The sequence below is a fragment of the Dreissena polymorpha genome, chromosome 4, assembly GCF_020536995.1.
Source record: "Dreissena polymorpha isolate Duluth1 chromosome 4, UMN_Dpol_1.0, whole genome shotgun sequence".
In the NCBI taxonomy this organism is placed as follows: Eukaryota; Metazoa; Mollusca; class Bivalvia; order Myida; family Dreissenidae; genus Dreissena; species Dreissena polymorpha.
Window position 1 is genome coordinate 36,897,284 of NC_068358.1, and position 22,728 is coordinate 36,920,011.

Here is a 22,728-nt window from a genome sequence, read left to right on the forward strand (position 1 = left end):
GATTCTGTACAATATGGCATTTTTTGTCAAACGATTAAAGCGAGACTATACGATTTTTATATGTGTTACATTGTAATATATTGATAAATGCATATTACAATAACACAAAAAGGCAAGACATTGAAGACGAATTTCATAAAATGCAGCAAAGACAAATTAGCGCCCCGAGCCGATGGTGAAAAATATTTCGTACATATTTTCCTACAATAACCGAAGATTTCGTCTTTTTATTAGGATCGGAGTTAGTGTTTGTGTGTCGTATGAATAGACATCGCTGCAGGAATTATAAAACAACCATTAAACTAAATTAAGATTCACATCGTACATGCATGATATACATTCTGGCGAATTCGACTTAACATACAATTTCGATTTCAGAATTAAATATCTGACTTATTTCGCATTTTTCGACACATGTTCTTCTTAACTTTTATTTTAAATTATATTGAAATGTATGGCCTTGTTAAAACTCTAGAGGTCACATTTATTTTCCGATCATCATGAAACTTGGTCTGAAGATTTGTCCCAATGATATATTGGATGAGTTCGAAAATGGTTTTTGTTGCTTTAAAAAATTTGCCCCCAGGGGCGGGGCATTTTTCGTTATATGGCTATATATGGCTTTAGTAAAACCTTGTTAACACTCTAGAGGCCACAGTTATTGTCCAATCTTCATGAAATTTGGTCAGAAGATTAGTCTCAATGATATCTTGGATGAGTTCGAAATAATTATGTTTGCTTGAAAAACATGTCTTCCAAGAGGCGGGGCATTTTTCCTTATATGGCTATAGTAAAATCTTGTTAACACTCTAGAGGCCATATTTACTGTCCGATCTTCATGAAACTTGGTCAGAAGATTATTCCCGATAATATCTTGGTAGTGTTAAAAAATGATGCCGGTTGGTTGAAAAACATGGCTGCCAGGGGCCGGGCATTTTTCCTTATATGGCTATAGTAAAATCTTGTTAACACTCTAGAGGTTAATTTTTGATCTTCATGAAACTTGGTCAGAAGATTTGTCCCAATAATATCTTGTTATCTCAGGTGAGCGACTTTGGGCCTTTCAGGCCCTCTTGTTTATGGTAGTGTCCAATAGCATATCTAAATTGTTTTTATAACCTTTATATTAATTAAATATGCAAACTATATTTGAAAATCGGTAATTATTACGGATCGTCACCTTTTATTAGCCTTTAACCACTCCTAGATGAGACCATAAGAACGAACTTAGGTAACGATTACTCTGTCGGTAAGTATGATTTGGCAAACTTTATCATGAAAAATATTGCAGAAAACAATTCTGAACACGTCAGTTATACCTGTATTCCTGTGTATGTGTATGCCCTTTTATGTTTATAAAACTAACATACATGGTAACTTACTTCGTGTTAATCAATTATTTGTGTGCAACTTATAATCATTTGAACTGTGCAATGCCACATAAATAGTACACCACGAACATGAAATGGATATTGTCATTTTAATTGTTCTTACATAAATATTTTTACTAATGGCACACATATTTATGAAAAATGACCTAAATACAAATTAACGAATGCATGTTTGATTTTATGCAACTGATAATTGAGAGCAACACTATTTCAGACTACACATATCAAAAACAACAAAATACGTATACAAGTGTTTAATTTTTTATTATGACGTTATCAGCAAAATCAGTTCTTCTCTTCTCTGAAACTGTAATGGGCGGAGGTAAAATACTTTATATTAACCATTGTATAATGATCATTTACAGAGTTTCCTCAAATCATACACATGATCAAAAACTTGTAAAGACGAGGTTGGAATGTTTGATGTAGATGTATTTAGAAAACACATCATAACCCCAAGTCTCAAATACCACTGCACTGCTATTTAGAATTTGACAACATATACATGCTATCAAGTTAATTCAAATGATTAACCTCGTGGAAACTGAACTCGCGAATGGAGTCACAAGGCTAATATAGACATTATTAGAAACCTTCTTGTTTATTTTCTTGGCGCATTGATCCACATGAAGTTGTTGTTCGTTTTTATGTATGTTATGAGCACCTGGTAAAACATGGGATAACAGACTTCCGTGTGTTCCTTGTTCAGAAATTATTAAAAACTGTTTCATCTCACACGTTTTCTTTGACCGATACGTGTATATAGTGATTAAAAAAGACGTCTTACGAGATGAATCCATGATGTTATATTAAGAGTGGTTGTTAGTCGCGTTGATCTAAGTGTGATAATTTATTCATTATATTTTCATAACTAAGTATAATATATGCTTACAAAAGCTTAGAAAACAAGTTTTTTACATTCTATTTCTTTATAATAACATCCTGGAAGTATGAACAACTATATAATGTAATATCTCACGAGAATACAATTAAAAGCATCATAGAGGCAGCGCATTGCTGGGATATATGTTTAATTATACATGCCTTTCGCCTTAAACCTTACGAAAACATGATACACTAGGGCCAAGAAGACGATATGTCTCTCATATACGTAAGTTATTTAATTTATAATGCGAAAAATGATTGGGTGCGTTAGGTACACATATGCTAAATAATTCGTTTTAATGCACATATTTTATTAACAATGAGTATTGTCCGAAATGAGTACAATAAATCCAAAAAGTACGGATAAAGTCACTCAGCAACTTAGGTTTCTTGCTGATGTTCATGCAAGATTACTTGATTGTACTCATAAACATTGAAGTCCTTAAGTGCTAAACAAGTGCTCACACTCGTCACTCGTTCAAGCACACACACAGACGACTTGATACACGCACAAGAAGTTATGCTATACAAATTAAATTAGAATGAGATTTCATGTCCACAAACATCTACAAAAAGTGTAATGATTTTAATGATAAAGAATGCATTTACATATTTAGAATAAGTGTTTATGTAATGCATTCTTCAACCGCTCAAAATAATTAGTAAAAACTAAATAATACAAAAAGGCAATATTTGATAACATATAAAATATATAAAAACCGTTTAAAATCATATACTAGTATATCATACAAAGAGAGACTCATAAAGCACTAACAATGGTAACGAGACTTATAAATAATACTTATGCCATGGAACTAGAATATACACATTGATATATTATATATTAAACAAACTATGATATGTACAGTACAATCATTGGATAAATTGTCAATGCAAAAATGCTTTTAATAATACACATACGAATTCGGTCATCAATTATTCTGATTTGTTTGATTGGTAAGATTTTTGGCTATTGTTGTATTATCTAGTTAACACATGTATTTTGAGAAATGTTATGCAAATTTGTTAAACATGTTCTATGAATAATTTTGATAAGTATTTTTATTAAAACATAGCGTTGCATATATAAATAAAAGACAATTATATTGGCGCCAATAAGACGCCCTTTTGGATGACATTAAATGTCAACAGTTTTTGCTCTTAATCTTATTTATATATATTTCCAAGTGCATAACCTGATAAAAATGTAATAAATGTACTTAACAAACAAGTTTACTTGTGAATATAGAATATGAATATGAACAAAATATTTGATCATATAATCCATACATTGACTTGTTCTTTGAACATTCACCGATATAAAAAATAATTTGCATCGTGCTATCAGCGATCAAATTGCATACATATGGTATATGGATTACAATTACATGTAATAAGATATTAATCGAATATTTATTGTCTATGCTATATATCAGCATTTTTATTAAGTGGATAACAAAAAACAAAAACATGAGCGTGCTTTGGTAGATATGAATGTATTTTCCAAATTCGTTTGAATAAAAAAATGCGATAATGCAATTTAACGTGATCGAATAGCAATTAATAGCAACTATATTATTACAGATAGAATAAAAAGATAAAGTACTTTGATTATTGGTATGCTTGTAAAGTGAGTAAACATCATGTTTTGTGCAAAAATTAATAATATATTTTCTTGACACTTGACGGCTGAATCATGACTCTGTTGGCAATCATCATTTGTCTCTGTTCAACAGATTCTATTTTCAAATAAACATAATTATTTTGAAACACCATAATTCTCCGCACGGGTATCAATAATTCTTTAATTTTTGTGTGCATGTTGACTGCTTGAACATCGACTATTGTAATGTTGAGTTTTGCCAGTGGCAACACAAAGCAAGTTTTTATAATAAAATCCGTACAATTGGTGATAGAACTACGTGTGTAATGTCAGTATTATACACGATATGTGCTTGCTTTTTCTCTTTCCAAACTTTCGCCTTCTGTTTCGTAAGCAATTCTTAAGAGATAAGTTTAAGCACATTGTCATTGATTTGTTAAACCTTTACAAATCCGATAACACAGTTTTGTTATGTTATGGCGGCAAGATTTAAGTAACTTTAAGTTTATTTTATAGCTTCGATTTGTCAAAACACAAATGTTATACAAATATTTACTCCGGGCTCAAAAAGGTCTGCAAGTATTTTTTAATACTGACACTCAATGAAACTACGTTTGTATACATTCTATGAGCGACCCTCTTGTTCAACTGAAATAGCAAAACGTTTTTATTGTTTATGTTATCATAATTAATATTAAAACATGTATAATTGGCATTTAATGTTATCTCCTATAATGTGCCGTGTTTTTCCGAGAAAGTTTGCGCACAAAACAAGTTAATTTTATTTTAATATAATTAGTCGACAATTAAGGTTTCCGAGTGAAGCTTAAGCTTTCGGTCTTTTGTCTGTTTTGTTTTCCGTGACGTCAATTCTTTCGTTTTTGCTTAGTGTTATGTTTACGGACGTGCAATCTGGATTAAACCCACAATGTTATGCTTTTCGTTGATAATTTCAAGATGATTACCCCTGTTGTGTTTTTATGTGTGTTTAAAGCATACTTTGTGTTTTGTCTAATTCTTTTGTAATGTGCTTGGCTGTTTGGCAACCGGTAAATTCATTCAAATAAAAGACCTCTTGGTGATAATATTATTTCTTTTTTATTGGTGCAGCTGACTGTCCACTTTATTTATATTTCTATAATAGTGTAGTTCTTCTCTGCTTATATATAATACATATTAATGGATTACATGTACAATGCATTTCAACGTTGTCTGTTCTTGTATATCAACACTAAAATGACATATACTTATATTTCATCGCTTAACGTTGTTTTCTTTTCGTGTATTTTTGTACGTAAATGTATAATATATTTATAATAAAAACATATCATTAAAATGAAGGTACTTATTTGATTGGAATATTAACCAATTTGGAGTTACTAATTTATTCATTAAAATATGAGTACTAAATTCAAGTATATACAGTGTGCAAGAAAAAAAGGTGGTATACTCACCGTTTGATATTTGAAGGCAGTCATAGTTGCCAGGGTTTGTTGATTTTCGTTTCAAGTCGTCGTACGTGCGAGAAGACGATTCTCTGTTAGAAAGAGTTCCTCTAACATTTCTTAAATATTAAAAAAAACTCATATATCATATCCGTCTTAATGTTACATACGTTATGGAAAAAATGTTTTGAAATTAAATAGTGTGAGTACATTAACTTCACTTTAATGTAATACTCGACATGGCCTGATACCTTTTATACAATTTGCATTATTGCCTATGAACATAAAAGTGTATAAACATTTTCTCACTGATGCCATGATATGCATCCTGAGCAACATCCTGAAATGATGTACATTTCTATAAAAAAAGCAATCGAATTATCGACATAACTATTAGCTATAAAATTCATAAATGTGTATGCACCGTTTTCAAGACCAATGCATAGCTGAAGCGCGATTGAAAACTTTTAGTGACACTCGATTTAAATTGAAAAAGTCAATTTAAAAAAAAAATCACGGACGCAAAAGATACATCATATACAGTTGATTGGTTCATATGTACCATGACTAATTATAAACAAGAATGCCTGATATATCGGGAACAAATTGAATTTACGTCAACATATGTTTATTTTGTAAAGCGAGTTATATAATTATGTTTAAATATATCATAAAAATATACATATCATATGCATGTCATATGTACTGTACTTATAGCTTCTATTTAACAGTTTTTATTATTTCAGCACAGTTTTTATTAAGGTATGTTGAATAAAACAATACCCTTAAAACGTTAAAAAAATAATACTTTTTTAAAATTCGTACCATGTGAAGTGTGACGACCCAATTATACCGTTGGTATTTTTATATAAACTAGTTTGATAAAATACAAGATGTGCTTGTGAAACTCTATGTCCCTTGACTTTTGACCTTGAAAGATGACCTTGACCATTCACCACTCAAAATGTGCAGTTTCACATGCAATACACATGCATTTCAAATATCAAGTTGTTATCTTCAATATTGCAAAAGTTATGGCCATTGTTCAAGTTAAACGCAAACAAACCAACAAACCAACAGACATTGCAAAAACAATATGTCCCCCAGTGTAGAACAATATGTCCCCCAGTATTGACTGGGGCACATAAACAGTTTTCAACAAATTATCTGAGTTATGTGTAAAAACGCAGTATTTCCACATGTATTTAGTTGATGGCATTATCCACACTCATTTACTTGATGTACTTACTGTTGATGTATTCGTTTGTTGTACACGCCAATAACTACTACCACTGCCGATACAACAACTACAAGGACCGAAGACACAGATATTAAGGCGTTATAATACCTGTCATAATGGCCCTCTGGACGCTCTGTTGTAGAAATAAATACCTCAGCTGGAACAAAGCAGTAGAAGTAGTACTGGTAGTAGTGGTAGTTGTAGTAGAGTAGTAGTAGTAGTAGTAGTTGAGGTAGTAGAAGTAGTAGTAGTAGTAGTAGTAGTAGTAGTAGTAGTAGTAGTAGTAGTAGTAGTAGTAGTAGTAGTAGTAGTAGTAGTAGTAGTAGTAGTAGTAGTAGTAATTTTAGTAGTAGTAGTAGTAGTAGTAGTAGAAGTAATAGTAGTAGTAGTAGTAGTAGTAGTAGTAGTAGTAGTAGTAGTAGTAGTAGTTGTAGTAGTAGTAGTAGAAGTTGTAATTTAAGTAGAAGTAGTAGTAGTAGTAGTAGTAGTAGTAGTAGTAGTAATAGTAGTAGTAGTAGTAGTAGTAGTAGTGGTAGTAGTAGAAGTAGTAGAAGTAGTAGTAGTAGTAGTAGTAGTAGTCGTAGTAGTAGTAGAAGTAGTAGTAGTAGTAGTAGTAGTAGTAGTAGTAGTAGTAGTAGTAGTAGTGGTAGTAGTAGTAGTAGTAGAAGTAGTAGTAGTAGTAGTAGTAGTAGTCGTAGAAGTAGTAGTAGTAGTAGTAGTAGTAGTAGTAGTAGTTGTCGTAGTAGTAGCAATAGTAGTAGTAGTAGTAGTAGTAGTAGTAGTAGTAGTAGTAGTAGTAGTAGTAGTAGTAGTAGTAGTAGTAGTAGTAGTAGTAATAGAAGTAGCAGTAGAAGTTGTAGTAGTAGTAGTAGTAGTAATAGTAGTAGTAGTAGTAGTAGTAGTAGTAGTAGTAGTAGTAGTAGTAGTAGTAGTAGAAGTAGTAGTAGTAGTAGTAGTAGTAGTAGTAGTAGTCGTAATAGTAGTAGTAGTAGTAGTAGTAGTAGTAGTAGTAGTAGTAGTAGTAGTAGTAGTAGTAGTAGTAGTAGTAGTAGTAGTAGTAGTAGAAGAAGTAATAGTAGCAGTAGTAGTAGTAGTAGTAGAAGTAGTAGTAGTAGTAGTAGTAGTAGTAGTAGCAGTTGTTGTTGTAGTAGTAGTACTAGTTATAATTCAAGTAAATAGTTCATGAAAAATATTTTTCGTGTACAGAAACCATTTTTCATCCTGAACCCATCGTGGCATTGAAGAGACCCTACGCACGATCCATTGACGTGATGACATGTGTCACAGTGACAGTCCATAGATAGAGCAGCTGTGTCCGTAGAAGCCAGCTTTGCAGACTGTGTTTCGACAAAAATGGGAACCATTTGAATAATAGTACATAATACATATCTACACTCAAAGGGTGTTCAGTAGCGAAGAATAGCAGAGTTCGTTTTATGTCCTTATACTTTTGTTTAAGTAATTAACGACCAGAAATTATAATTGAAAAGGGGTCATTTGCTTTTGTAAAAGAGAACAATATAATCACAAATAAACAGTTTCATATCCAAAGACAAAACAACGAGACAATAACATCATAGAAAATTCCTATGATCACTTAAATATAGTGAGCAACCAACTGCTGGAAATACGCAACATAAATACAAGACCTGTCATTACAAAAGAAAATCAGCGTTAAATTACATGTTGATGTCATTTTTGTCTTAAAAATACCACTTAATAATCAAAATCGGATCCGCGACTTGTTTTTACTAGCTATACACGGTAAATCACAATTACCAAAAATCAGCTTCACCATTATTATTATCCAGGAATAATACGATCATATCACCAAATCTCACGCTTTTTTTGTAAGCACAAATAAACATTACACTTTAATACTGAACATTGAATTATTGTCTGGCAAATTTTACAAATATTGTAATTAACATTTATCAGTGAATAATAGCAAGGGTATATACATAGTATTATATACCAGTCAAATTCATTTAAGATTTAACTTTGTTAAGCGATATTTTGAACCCCTTGATCGTATTGTTACTAGTGTATTCATGCTAGGTGCATTAATCGCCTTGCATAAATATGCATTTTGACGAATTCAAAATAACAACCGCGGTCATTTATCTATGTTAAAGAATCAGACACGAACTGATAATTCGGACAATCCCTAGTAACATGGTCACATATTGATTCCATGTTATAATGACATGAAGAGGCATTGATTACATTCTATGAATACCAATCAGTTGTGAATGCTGTGTATTAAATATGTATGCAAGTGATATGATGACGTTAAATGAACAATTAGTAGTAAACATACAGACACGTAAATGCGACCACCATACGAGTGCCTTGTGCTGGCATAAATTAAAGACAAAATATGGATCTTACCAACGCTGCAGTTACTTTCAGTCCACACAGGAGCACATACATCATCGGAACACTGGCCGAAGACATGCTCGCAGCTTGCTCCGAAAAGGCAATGGCATGGTGCGGAACAATTGAAACCAAATAATCCTTGATCGCATGCTGTAAAGGTGGTGGACTACATTATACGGTTTGACTCCACGTTGCAGTAAAGCACGTTACATTAGAGCACACAGTAGATATAAATATGACAATAATTATCTATCAGTGAAAAGTATAAATGTTATTACATCGCATTCGATTCAATTATACAGGTTTTCATGAAATCACACAATCAAGAACTCCATAACATAGTACTGTTAAAGAATTAGAGGCCTGCGGTCACTCGATTTTAATTTGCCAGCATTCTTGTGCACATAAATCATAAGCTTTTTGCATACGAGGGTTGCCAAGCTCATATACTTAAACATGTACTTAAATAATGCTATGTCTAAACATAATTAGTAAAAAAGAGGCGAACTGAATATCCGGACGGTGCCTAGTAACATGGTCACATATTGATCCGTTTAAACATTTACATGCTGAGGCGCAGCTCACGTCATTGAGGGCTTGATAACTTTCTATGTGACTGATATTTTATTTTAATTTGATATTTTTCTGGGCTATATCGGATTTAACATTTAATTGTATTATTCCGTTCTCGAGGGTTCTTAATCTGAAATACTTAAAAAATCGAATAATATACAATTATGTCCAAAAATCATAAGAGTAAAAATATCAATAATATTTTGATCTCATTTATTAACAGCATGTCAATCTTACCTAAGCTGCAGTTTGTGCTTGACCATCCAGGGGAGCACTGACCATTCGGACAGCGCCCGGTCACATTATCACATACACATCCGGACAGTGGCCGGTAACATGTTCACATACTGATCCATTGTAACAATGACACGCTGAGGAGCAGTTCACTCCTAAGTGGCCTTGATCACACTCTAAAAAATAAGATCAGACATGTGCATTGATAAGTAATATCAGACGTAATGTATGCAGTGGTATAATAATTATATAGAAGTCAATACATATTCATGCACGTGACATTAATTTATATTTTAAAGAGATAAGTGATTAACATACACACACATGAATACAATCTCCATAAACAGACATTGTGCTGGCATAAAATGTATAGCAATTAACATCTTACCAACGCTAGAGTTAAGTCCAGTCCACCCAGGAGCACATAGATCATAGGAACAGTTGCCAGAGACATGGTCGCAGTTTGATCCGGGTAGGCAATGGCATCGGGAGGAGCAATTTACCCCAAATAATCCTTGCTCGCATGCTGTAAAGGTGGGGCAGAATATACGGTACGATTGTACGTTTCAGTTAAGTACGTTAGATCAGTAGCAAACAGTAGATATGAACATATGATCATAATAATATACCAGTGTAAATATAAATGTACGTTGCATTCTATTTAATTATACAGGTTTTTCATGACAACATAAAATCAAACACTCCATAACAAAATATGGTCAAAGATTCAAAGGGCTGCGGTTATCTTATTTTAATTTACCAGCTTTCGTGTCTAAATAAATCATAAGCTATTTTGGCATACGAAAGTTGTCACGCTCATATACTTAAACATAGACTAAAATAAAACTTTTCCTAAACATAATGAGTCACAAACATATACATTTCACTCTCATAATTGGACTGCAAGGCAATCTTAAACAAGCTTTAGCTAATGCTTGACTATCCAGAGGCGCACAGAATATCCGGAGAGTGCCTAGTAACACGGTCACATGTGTATCCGTTGAGACAATTACATGATTAGGCGCAGTTCACATCAAAGAGGGCTTGATAACATTCTCTGTTGCTGTTATTTTATTTTAATTTACTAATTTTCTGGGCTATATCAAGCATTAACATGTACTTGTATTTGCTCGAACTAGAGGATTTTTTTATCTGAAATACTTGAAAATCGAATGCAATACCATTATTTCCATCAATAATGACAGAAAAAAAATAGTATTTATATTTTTAACACATATATCATCGACTTGTTAATCTTACCCAAGCTACAGTTTGTTCTGGACCATCCAGGGACGCACTGACAATCCGGACTGTGCCCGGTAAAGTGGTCACATATTGATCCGTGATAACAATAACATGATTAGGAGCAGTTCAAAGTGGCCTTAATAACATTCTATGAAAACAGATCAAACATGTGCAGCGATACGTCATAGCAGACGTACTCTATGCAGTTGTGTATTCACTATGTAGGAAGTCTATATGCATGCAATCGACATATTACGTTGTTTTCTAAACAGCTAGTGATTAACATACAAACAAATTAATGCGATCATCCTAAACATGCATGGTGCTGGCATTTTATTTATATCAATTATGCATCTTACCAACACTGCAATTACGTTCAGTCTACCCAGTCGCACATAGATCATCAGAACAGTTACACGAGACCTGGTCGCAGCTTGCTCCCGGTAGGATATGGCATGGAGAGGAGCAGTTTATACCAAACATATCCTGACCGCATGCTGTAAAGGTGGAGCAGATGATACAGGAGTGAAGGACGAAGCATAAGAAGCACAGAATAAAAGTAAACATTTGGTCTTAATAATCTTCCGCTGTAAAGTACAATTGATGTGGCATTCGATATAATTAAATAGTTTGCGTGTGCATAAACAAATCCAATTACCCCATACCAAAAGTAAATAATATAGCCAAAGATCGATAGTGCTTCGGTTGTATTATTTTAATTGCTATTTTTCTTTTCTATATAAATCTACTAATTTTAGGATTGTACAGCTAAAATACTTGCACATCGGATGAATATAGTAATGTTCATGAAAACAAGAAAATTACAATTATACAAAGTTATGCTATATGTAAACTGCGTGTTAATCTTATCCATTCAACAGTTTACGCTTGACCATGACGGGCCGCCATGATAAACCGGGCAATGCTTAGAAACATGGTCATATGTTGATCCAATGTAATAAGTGCACGATAAGAATGCAAGTAAAAGAAGCATTGATTACATTATGTGAATTCCAATCAGGTGTGTAAAGTGATATGGAATGTCCCAGCAGGCGTTTTGAAAGCAGTGGTTTACTAAATATGTAGAAAATCTGCACATATACGCGCAAGATATATTATGACGTTTTATGAACAAATAGTAAACATACAAAAACTTGAATTCGACCACCATTTTAAGGCCTTGTGCTAGAATAAAATTAACATAAAGTCGTCATCTTACCAACACTACAGTTACGTCCAGTCAATCCAGGCTCACATAGATCATCCGAACAGTTGCCAGAGACATGGTCGCACCTTGCTCCGGGTAGGCAATGGCATTGGGAGGAGCAGTTGATACCAAACTTATCTTGACCGCACTCTGTTAAGGTGTATCAGATGATCCAGTAGTAAAGGGAACAACTAACTCCAGATAGGCAACGGCAGGGGATGGTTCAGGTTAAACCAAACATATCTTTCCCACATTCTTTAATGAAGATGATATGCTTAGGGACGATCGAAAGTTGTAGAAGAGGACGTATTATTAGTAGCAAATAGTAGAAAATAACATCACTTTTTATTGTCTGCCGGTATTAAATAAACTTGAATCATGCATTCGATTTGTTTTGAACGCATACACAAAATAAATAAAAAATATAAAGAAAATAGAAAGTAATGCGAAAATTCGAGAATGTTTCAGCTATGTGACTTCATTTGCTTTAGTTAATAAATCATGGATTTTATAAGTACAGTTAGTGCTGGACCATTCAGGAGCGCATGTACCATCCGGACAAGCCCGGTAACATGGTTACACTTTGATCCGTTGTAACAATGACATTATGAAGTTCAGTTCTTGCCAAAGAGGTTTTGATCACATTCTACGAAAATGAATCAGACATGTACAGTGATACGAAATATAACAGCAAACGAAGTGTAAACAGTAGCATATTACGTATATATGATGTCTATACATATGCATGCAAGAGAATTTATAATTACAAATTATAAACAAACAAACACATGATTAATATTACCATTAATATCACCATATACAGGTATTGTGATTGCTTTCACTGTATTTAAATAAATCTTACCAACGCTACAGTTACTATAAGACCACCCAGGCGCACACAAATCTCCGGGACAGTGGCCAGAGACGTGGTCACACTTTACACCGGGCAATGACATGGGGAGGAGCAATTTAAACCAAACATACATTTACCGCATGCTGTAAAGGGCATGGCATGATTAGGAATGATTGAACGTTGTAGTCAAGGGCGTTTTTTAAAGTCTACGATCTTGACCCCATGCTGTGAATGGGGTGGATATGATAAGGAATTATTGTACGTTGTATTATCTGACGTAAGATAAGAAATAGCAATGAGACATGTTAACATATGATCAATATAATCTACCGGGGTAAAGTATAGTAGTATGTATCATTCGTTATCATTATACAGGTGCTTAAAACAATAAGTTAATATCAAACAAAAATATAATAGCATAATAAAAGTATTCCAGTTTTATTATTTTACTTTGCTTATTTGCGAAGTTTTTTCTTTTTCCTCTTCTTTGTTTTTCGTAAACGAGAGCTTTACAGCGGAAAGATTTGAACATTTAATTTTATAATGTTGGGTCCATCAATAATAAACGCAAAACCTACGTAATGTTTAAACAAATCAAAAGCCCTCTTTTGCATATAACTTTTTCGACCATAGTCTCGTGTCAAGTAACACACAGACACGTATAGGTTCGTATGAATTAAATCCTGAGTATATTTCACGAGTGAGTTTATGATATATTTATATCCTACGTAACTTTGGCTATATGTCAACAAGTTATCATAAACAATAGTATTACCCTTATTAGAATATCTCATAGTATTTATCAATATAAAGTTATTGAAATAGAACTAATAGCTTTCTATACTATGCCCCTCTTGTAAGAAAACAAGTGCACGAGCTTTTAAGTGTCGTCTATGCATACAAACACTAAAACGACGGGAACTCAGTAGGTCGTTTTACGTCAGAATATCCGATTTACATTTAAAAACAAAACAAATACAAATATGACCTCATATGTATTTGAGCTATTGAGCAATGAGCATGCTCACAGGCACAAAAGCAAGTTTAATTTAAAAGTTATAAATGTTATTGCAGAATGAGTGATTAAATTAACATTTGTCGTGTTACAAAAATGCTTAACTTGAAAAACACGATTTCACATATGTTGTCATACATTACTGGTATGATACATCTTGTACAATATATAGGTACCGCATGTAAAGTTACATGTTTATCGAAATGTTTACGCCTGTGCTTTTCACTTAGAGCTGACATTTAAATACGTGGAATTGAACGCGTGTCAAGTATTGATGATTTAATGTATCCAAACACAGACAGCAAACGAGCAGAGTTTGTATTGCGAGAACGTATCCTGTTCATAGACACAAATTCCCTTTAATTATTATACTTTAATTCGCCTACTTGACTGTTTGAAAACCTAAACGATTTAATAAGATTCAAATAATTTTACAAACATATCTTTAGATGTGTATCCATTACGTGCAGTGACGTACAAACGATACAGTTGGTATTGGTCCATCAATTAACAACTATTCTGATGCATATAAACATTGAATCTGTGCAAAGATTGGTGTTTCGAAAGATATCAGATTTAAATTTACTTGTTCGCGTATAATTCGAAATCGATTAAGCTAATGCGTGGAATTACTTAAACGCGCGCATCTTTGTAAGTTGCGTATTGTCTCTATGTGAAAATACGTAATTTAATTATTTATATTGTTTATATAAAATCAATAAACACGTTCATGCCATCCATCAAAAGCATCCGAATGACTTATGTGCCTTTTATAATTTAATACTAAATTCTTCAAATGCAGAGATCTTAAATGATCCATGCGTTGCTGACTTCATATATAATGCTGCTATCATCATTTATTTATAAAAAAGGTTTAATGTTTTTTGTTGATATAAAGTGAAATCTTACTTTCATTGCACGTTTGTCCTTTCCATCCGTCTGCACAGACCTCATTTTCACATGCACCTGTGACAATGTCGCATGGACCCACAAGGCAATGGCATTGCTTAGAACAGTTAACGCTGTAACTTCCGAGTGGGCAGTCTGATATCAAACACACTTATAATGTACGATTTTTTACATATACGCTGTATGATGTTGATATTTATTATTGCGCGTCGAGTCAAAGCAACTGTTAAATGTATCGTTTATACATATATTCGACTGATTGGACAGTAAAAACAATTTCTGATGTAACATGTTCTTGCCTTGATACACGACTCACTGAAAATGCTCGATTCATCAGAACAAATTCTGTATTTATCTACATACTGTATACAATCTATTAATTGTTAAGTTAAAGTTGCCGGGTTTGAAATATATCTATTTCTACGTTAGACATTTAGATATTTATATAGAATGTCATAAAGTTTCTGTACGTTCAACAGCATGTGCGTCTAACTTGTAACGCATACTTGACTGATGCATGAACCAGTGTTGAATGCGTAGATGATCTTTTTTAATAAAACGTGTTTATTATGAAATCAGATTCAAGCGAGAAAAACTGTTCAAACAAACGTTTAACTATTCTAAACTGTTAAATGCATGAACACAATGTATATTAACTCATTCAACCAATTACAATGATTTCAAAATCTAGGTTAATCAAGGTTGCATGCGATTAAAAACAGCTTAAGTACGTTACCTGCTTGTCGGTATATCATAATCTCGCATATAGTCATGAAGCCGTAAATGACACCCCCAGTTACTCGTACATATTTTATTTCACGTGGATGATTCAGTATCAACTCCTTTATAGTCGCATTGGTCGAAGTAAATTGTTCGCCCTTAAGGGAACTTTTACTACGACCCACTGACACATCCAGTAAATCAAACTGATCAGGATCTGTAAACAGGCATAACATTTGGGACACATCTAGTAGTAGCAATACAAACATGTAAAAAGCCAGTATTTAAACTAAATACTAAAAATGTGTTTTTGTTAACTGAAGTGACTTTAAAGGCAAACTAAGAACCACCATGTAATATATTGTTTAGCATTATCAGCAAATATGTGGCGTTATTTAATGACAACCTAACTTTAAGAATTTTACAAGAATAATTAGTGTTAAATGTTCGTACCTATATCTTCACGTCCAAAAACGAGAACTCGTTCCACAAGATAAATTGTGTCCAGTGTCATTTGCACCCAAAATGGTCTTTCCAAGGCAGTGCAGCAATTACATTCGTCCGCTGTAGCATATATAGATGTAATATGTATCACACCATCGTTGACTTTATCTGCTGTCCAGGTTGCATATGCCGAACCATTTGTTGTCGCATTGATTGCCGAGATAGGGATCCGGATTGGACCTGAATTTTAAATGTTCACAGATAAGCATGCGGTCCAGTAATGGTTTCCTTCTATGTCACATTAATGGCGGAGATAGGTATCTGGATGGCGACTTGATTTAAACAACATGAACCCATATGTAATGTTTATGTCGTGAAGGTTTATTATAGTATATATAATAAGTTGAAGGGTAAAATACAACACATATCAGAAATATATAACTATAATATGACCTTTCTACACACTGAAATACCTCGCACAATTTATTTTTACCAATGACAAATAACCGTGCCTACATTAGAAACTTTGCTTCATTTCAATGGCATTAACCCAACTCTTTAAAGTCGTTTATTCACTGAAACGAACACATTTCTGAATATTAAATGGTTTAAATCATAAAATTAATAAAATTCCTCGCTCAAGTTCGTTACAACCGATGGCAATTAAAGCCACACAACTTATTTGGCATAGTAAATTTAAGTATAAATAAGAAACATATTTTATATATTCCAATTAGAATATATATGGTGGTTACAATGTAGAAATCCGTCTTTTTGCGCTTTAAAACTTAAAAATAATCACGTTTGTCGAAATTGACGTTTATGTATAGAAATCTTACTTTCGGTTTTAAAAGCGGCACCGTTTAAAAAATAATAAATTGCTTGCTTACTAGGCTATATATTTAATTTTATCTATGCCAATTAGAATAAATCTAGTGGATACAATTTAGAAATCCGTCTTTTTTGCGCTTTAAAACTGAAAAATAATCGCGTTTGTCGAAATGGACCTATACTTATAGAAATCCTACTTTCGGTTTAAAAAGCGGTACCGTTTGAAAAAAAAAACTTGCTAACCAGGCTATAAATTTAATGACAATGTTGCACACTTTCAAATTGCATATATATATATTGATTAACATGTTTTCATTTCAAGGTGTGTGGCTTTTACCGTTTTTGTATTAAATCACTTAGACGGAAGAGACTTGAACTGGCCGATCAAACAATGTTATAATAACATAAATACTAGAGATTGAGCGATGAATGTTACAACCACATGCTATATGTTATAAATAGAGTGACGATTTGTCATGCTGTCTATCGTTGATGAATCACAGTCTTAACTTTCATTTCAACATTTATTTTCATTTCATATTGCATGGTTAAGTTTTTAAAGAGAAAAGGAGGAGCTTCTGAATTACGTTTTGTCTAAATTACATGAAAAAAATGTCAAAATGACGTCAACTTTTAAAGCAAGCAGAAGCTTCAGCCGATTGGTCCCCATTAAATGATATCAATCACAACGCGTTCTTGACAATTACTGAGTATTTCGGTTGTCTCGCTTTACTTGTCGCCATACTTGCAAAACAGGGTCTACTGAATCAACCCTTTCATACTAAGGTTTACCTTAAGATCGATTTACTATCCTTTTAAGTATAGTCGGTAACTTTACCTTTCCTAAGCCTTATTTGCGAGATGAGGTGTTTTCGTTTATTTGTATACGTTCATTATGGAGGGAAATCAGAACATGTCTGAAATAAAATATATATCTATACTCAAGATGTGATATTTTTTTGTTTAATCAAATGATTAGTAAACAGATTGTTTGTTTCCGAAATATAAATAAAATACTGATTGTAATTATGAGCCATTGGGATCAATACATACCTACTAGTGACAGACTGCTTGCTATAAAACTGTCGGATGTTATATCCGTTATTGTTGCTATGATTGAGAAGAGGCCGTGAAACAACATTTTAAATTTAGGTCGGGTATCAAAAATATGTAAGTATGTGATACCCAACCGACATTTAAAATGATTTTCATTGACGTATTGGTCTCTTTGGTTCATTTTATTGTATTTTTTGTGTAAGAAAATTGCAGTTCCTTATTCGATTTCAATAAGGAATAAAGAACAAGTTCCTTATTCCGTACAATAAGGAATAAGTTCCTTATTCCATTTTCAATCCGAATAAGAAACTGGGTTATCATTAAATAAAACGTAGTAGAGATGTACTGCAATTAATGTTTTTGATACCCAATCTACATTTACAATGATATTCATTGATTTATTGGTGACTTTGGCTCATTTTAATAGTTTGTTTAGTATGAAAATGCCAGTTCCTTATTCGATTTGAATAAGGAATAAGGACAGTATATTCGGCGACTTTCAACCTCGGCACACGACGAATGCCAATGTGTCGAACAGCGTTGTTATCAGTGCCACGGCACTGATGTCAAAATAAAGCGAGACTGAACCGGAAACAGCGGCCAAGGTGCCTCTATTAGACTGGAAAGTTTCATCTAAATGTCTCCTTATTTCGTTGTTGTTGTTGTTTTGTTGTTGTTTTTGTTCAATTAAAAAGAAAACGTACAAAGATGTAATTGGATGGTTTTATTTCAATAGATTTTCTATCTCCAAAAGCGCGTTTTCTCGCTCCAGGATGCATACGTTACTTCGAGCGACCTTCAACATTAGCGGACGATTAAAAGTCGTGGGAACAGACAAAATGGCACTGTTCTCGGTGGTTATAAGTGATATTTTTAGATAGTGCAACTGGTTACGTTTTTCTTCTTCAAAAAGGCTCTGGGTTATCATAACAAAAGAGAAGTACGAAGAAATGTACTGTTATAAATATATTTTGTTGTATTGCAAACCTACATCTACAGTGATTTTCCTTGATGTATGCGTCTCTTTATTCATATTAATTTATTTGTGAAGTAAAAAAATGCCAGTTCCTTATTCGATTTGAGTAAGAATTAAGGAGCCAGTTCCCTATTCCTTATCTAAACCGAATAAGGAACTATGTTATAATTAAATACAACAAAGTAGAAATGTGCTGCAATCAATATTTTTATACCCGTCCTTCATTTACAATAATTTTCGTTGATTTATTCGTCTCGTTGGTTTATAGCAAGAACATGCCAGTTCCGTATTTGATTTGAATACGGAATAAGGAACTAGGGAAAAGGAACTAACTTACTCTCCATCATCTTTTTTTTAGATGTTGAGCAACTGTCTTAGCATTCGATCAATAGTATATGTGGTTACGTAGTTTCTACACACAAGAATAACACTAACAAACAAACTAATTTATTTCAGTAAAAAAAATACTAATATCGGAATAGTTAACTTCAACAAAACGTACCATGCATTAAGTTTGATCTTCTTTCTCCAAATATCAATGACCAGTCACTAATTTAGTCCGGAAGGCGTAATAATATAGTGGACAATCTCCGCGTTAAGTTTCAAATTCAAGGATGTCGCTTCTTAACATGTACCTACCCTATGCGGAAATAGTTGTCCCCGGCATAATTAGCCCATGAAGACTCAACACAAAAAAAATTACAGTAAATCAACCGGGTTATACTATGCATAATATTGGGCCAATTAATTATGGCAAACGTAACGCCCATCTACACACTACAAACCATGAAATTCCCACGTTTGATGTTTGTTTTCTTTACCATCAATATAACTCACCAGTATTAACCACATAAGTTGAAATTTGAGATTGTTAATCTGCTTTTCGCAACGGTGTCACGGTAAAAATATTATTTATTTTAACATGGTACCACATTGTCATTAAAAAGGTCAGGTTGACGTTCCCTTGCCATCACACAACTTTATAGTCCATATTATAATATTAAATACAGTCTCAGACAAGAGGTCTTATTGCGAATTAACCAGCTATAAACAAGGTGCACTTTACAACGACTGTATTAGGAATCGTAAACGGAGAATAATCATGATGGTCTGAAGTTGGCCAAGGTGCATCTCAAAACAAGTTTTGGTACCGTTGATTTGTATATTTCCTTACGTAGTATTTCAACAATGGTATATAATAAGGCAATTATACCTTTAAAATGTAATGTATTTTTTGTTAACATAAACTGTCTGGAAGAAAATGACTTTTATGGTAGCACACATTAATCTTTGACTTACACGTCGCAAATCACTAAAACATCAACAATTATTTTCAATCATCATGATACGTATACGAATATTTATCATACATGTTGGAATATTACCTGCTCCTATGTAAAAATGTAGTAAAAATCCAAATCACAACACATCTATTCGTTCTTGTGTGTACATCTTTATTAGCCTTTATCAATATTTAATGTCTCTTATAAACAAACCACATTGTTGTAAGACTTGTGAATTAAAATTAAATGCACCCAAATGCATCCGGCTTTAAAACATCCGACTAGAAATTTGAATTGTTATTTAAGTTAACAGAGAGCGTAACAAAGGAGTATATAATTAGTTGTATCCTAGGAAAAATGATAGGGACCAGATATTAACTACTTTTACTGTACGGGCATCAAGATGTTGGTACTTCGCACACTTAAAATCCCCGTTGAGTGCTTCCGTGTTTTACTTGTAGGATCATGTTTGTTACGGTAGTTATTTCAAACATATTTTAGTTACTATATCCGTCATCTGCATCGTTTTAAATTGTCGGCCACTTTATCCTCCTACTCTTTTAGCACTAGAACCTTGAAACGTACGCACAAGGTAGCTATGAGATATTTGCGACGGTGCACTATTTGGAATTTTGATCTGACCCTTAGGTCAAAAGTTATTATCATGTGCGTCGCATGTTGTTAGTAAAATGAGGCTGTTTTTTACCCATTTTACCCATTTATTTACACATAACTTTTGACCCAGGGGTCAGATCAAAATTCCGTCGACGCCACCGTTGAACATATGCTCATAGCTACCATGTGTGTAAGTTTCAAGGTTCTGGTGCTATTAGTGTAGGAGGAGATAGTGGCCGAACTGACGGACGGGATAATTAAAACATTTCGCACCCGCACAAAGGGCTAAAACACTTATAACCCAGGTGCATGCTCTGATAAAACACATAACACGACCACTGTATGATATTACAAAACCATATTAAACCTCTTGGCGTGTTGTTTTGAACGAGTTAAATATTACAGTTACTTCATTTTATAAGGTAATATTAATTATGCGACTATGGATCGCGACCAGTAGAAAAAATGCTCAATTTTACCTTTGAATTATGAAACAAATCGCATACGGATTCATGCATAATGTTTTAAACTTCTACGTACGTCTGAGTAAAACGTTTATGATAAGTCGGTTTAAAACATGAGACAACAGATGAATAGGTTTGATCCCATGTGCATAATTTCAACGAACTTTGTAGAAAACTTCGATAAGATGTTCCTCGCCGTATCTTCAAAATCTGATGATTATGGTTACAGAGGAAAATATAATTTAAGTAGTAGTAGTAGTAGTAGTAGTAGTAGTAGTAGTAGTAGTAGTAGTAGTAGTAGTAGTAGTAGTAGTAGTAGTAGTAGTAGTAGAAGTAAAAGAAGTAGTAGTAGTAGTAGTAGCAGTAGTAGTAGTAGTAGTAGTAGTAGTAGAAGTAGTAATGGTAGTAGTAGTAGTAGTAGTAGTAGAAGTAGTAATGGTAGTAGTAGTAGTAGTAGTAGTGGCAGTAGTAGTTCTAGTAGTAGTAGTAGTAGTAGTAGTAGTAGTAGTAGTAGTAGTAGTAGTAGTAGTGGTAGTAGTAGTAGTAGTAGAAGCAGCAGTAGTAGTAGTAGTAGCAGCAGGAGTAGTAGTAGTAGTAGTAGTAGTAGTAGTAGTAGTAGTAGTAGTAGTAGTTGTAGTAGTAGTAGTAGTAGTAGTAGTAGTAGTAGTAGTAGTAGTAGTAGTAGTAGTAGGTGTAGTAGTAGGTGTAGTAGTAGTAGTAGTAGTAGTAGAAATCTGCAACTACATGATTGAAGACATGATGAAATTAATGTCTGCTTGCAACCCCGAATCAAACCGTTAATAATAAGTGTAAAACAGGCGCTTCCAATTCAGTGTATGCGATTGCGAGAACAATTTTTGATAAGCACAATACAAGCGCGTCCTGTTCGGTTCAAGCACTTTCGAGAGCTTCCTTCAATACAATCAAGATACTTAACTTCTTAGTTATGTCACTAAAAAATTAAAGGAATCTTCCTTGTTCCCTGCTTAGAATCGCATGGATGTCACAGAGAAAACAAAGTAAAATTTAACTTATTAACAGGCCCTTCTTAGACTTCTTGAAAGTATGGAAAACATGACGACACTTGTATTATTAGAACTAGTCACCGAATAAATGCATATTTCGTCGAAATGTCGGATATTTTTAACTGTGAATGTAATTTCATTATATAAAGTCCCTTTACAAAAAATTGGTGAGGCAATATCATCTTAACATACTATATATGATATCATTGTGCAATCATTAATGAACACATATGAACACATTTGAAAAATAAGCCCACGAGAACAAATCAACTCACTATACAGACACCGCTTTTAACACTTTGATTTCAATGCGGTGTTATCATAGGAGCGCATTT

General features: G+C 33.3%; 1 protein-coding gene across 1 annotated transcript; it reads right to left on the reverse strand.

The window, feature by feature from the left end:
• Positions 1-1,638: 1,638 nt before the first annotated feature.
• On the reverse strand, positions 1,639-15,935 carry LOC127878353 (uncharacterized). Its single transcript, XM_052424881.1, has 6 exons — positions 15,716-15,935; positions 12,215-12,352; positions 10,139-10,276; positions 6,574-7,720; positions 5,334-5,443; positions 1,639-4,527 (listed from the first exon to the last, which is right to left on the reverse strand). The coding sequence occupies exons 1-6, from the start codon at positions 15,933-15,935 to the stop codon at positions 4,505-4,507; spliced, it is 1,776 nt and encodes a 591-aa protein (XP_052280841.1). The 3' UTR covers positions 1,639-4,504.
• Positions 15,936-22,728: the final 6,793 nt, after the last annotated feature.

Coding starts and splice junctions, on each gene's coding strand:
- LOC127878353 (XM_052424881.1), bottom strand. CDS start 15,935: ATGTTATGCCTGTTTACAGATCCTGATCAGTTTGATTTACTGGATGTG. Junction 7,721..10,138: donor TGGACTTAACTCTAGCGTTG/GTAAGATGTTAA, acceptor AATTATAACTAG/TACTACTACTACAACAACAA. Junction 5,444..6,573: donor AACAAACGAATACATCAACA/GTAAGTACATCA, acceptor TTAATATTTAAG/AAATGTTAGAGGAACTCTTT.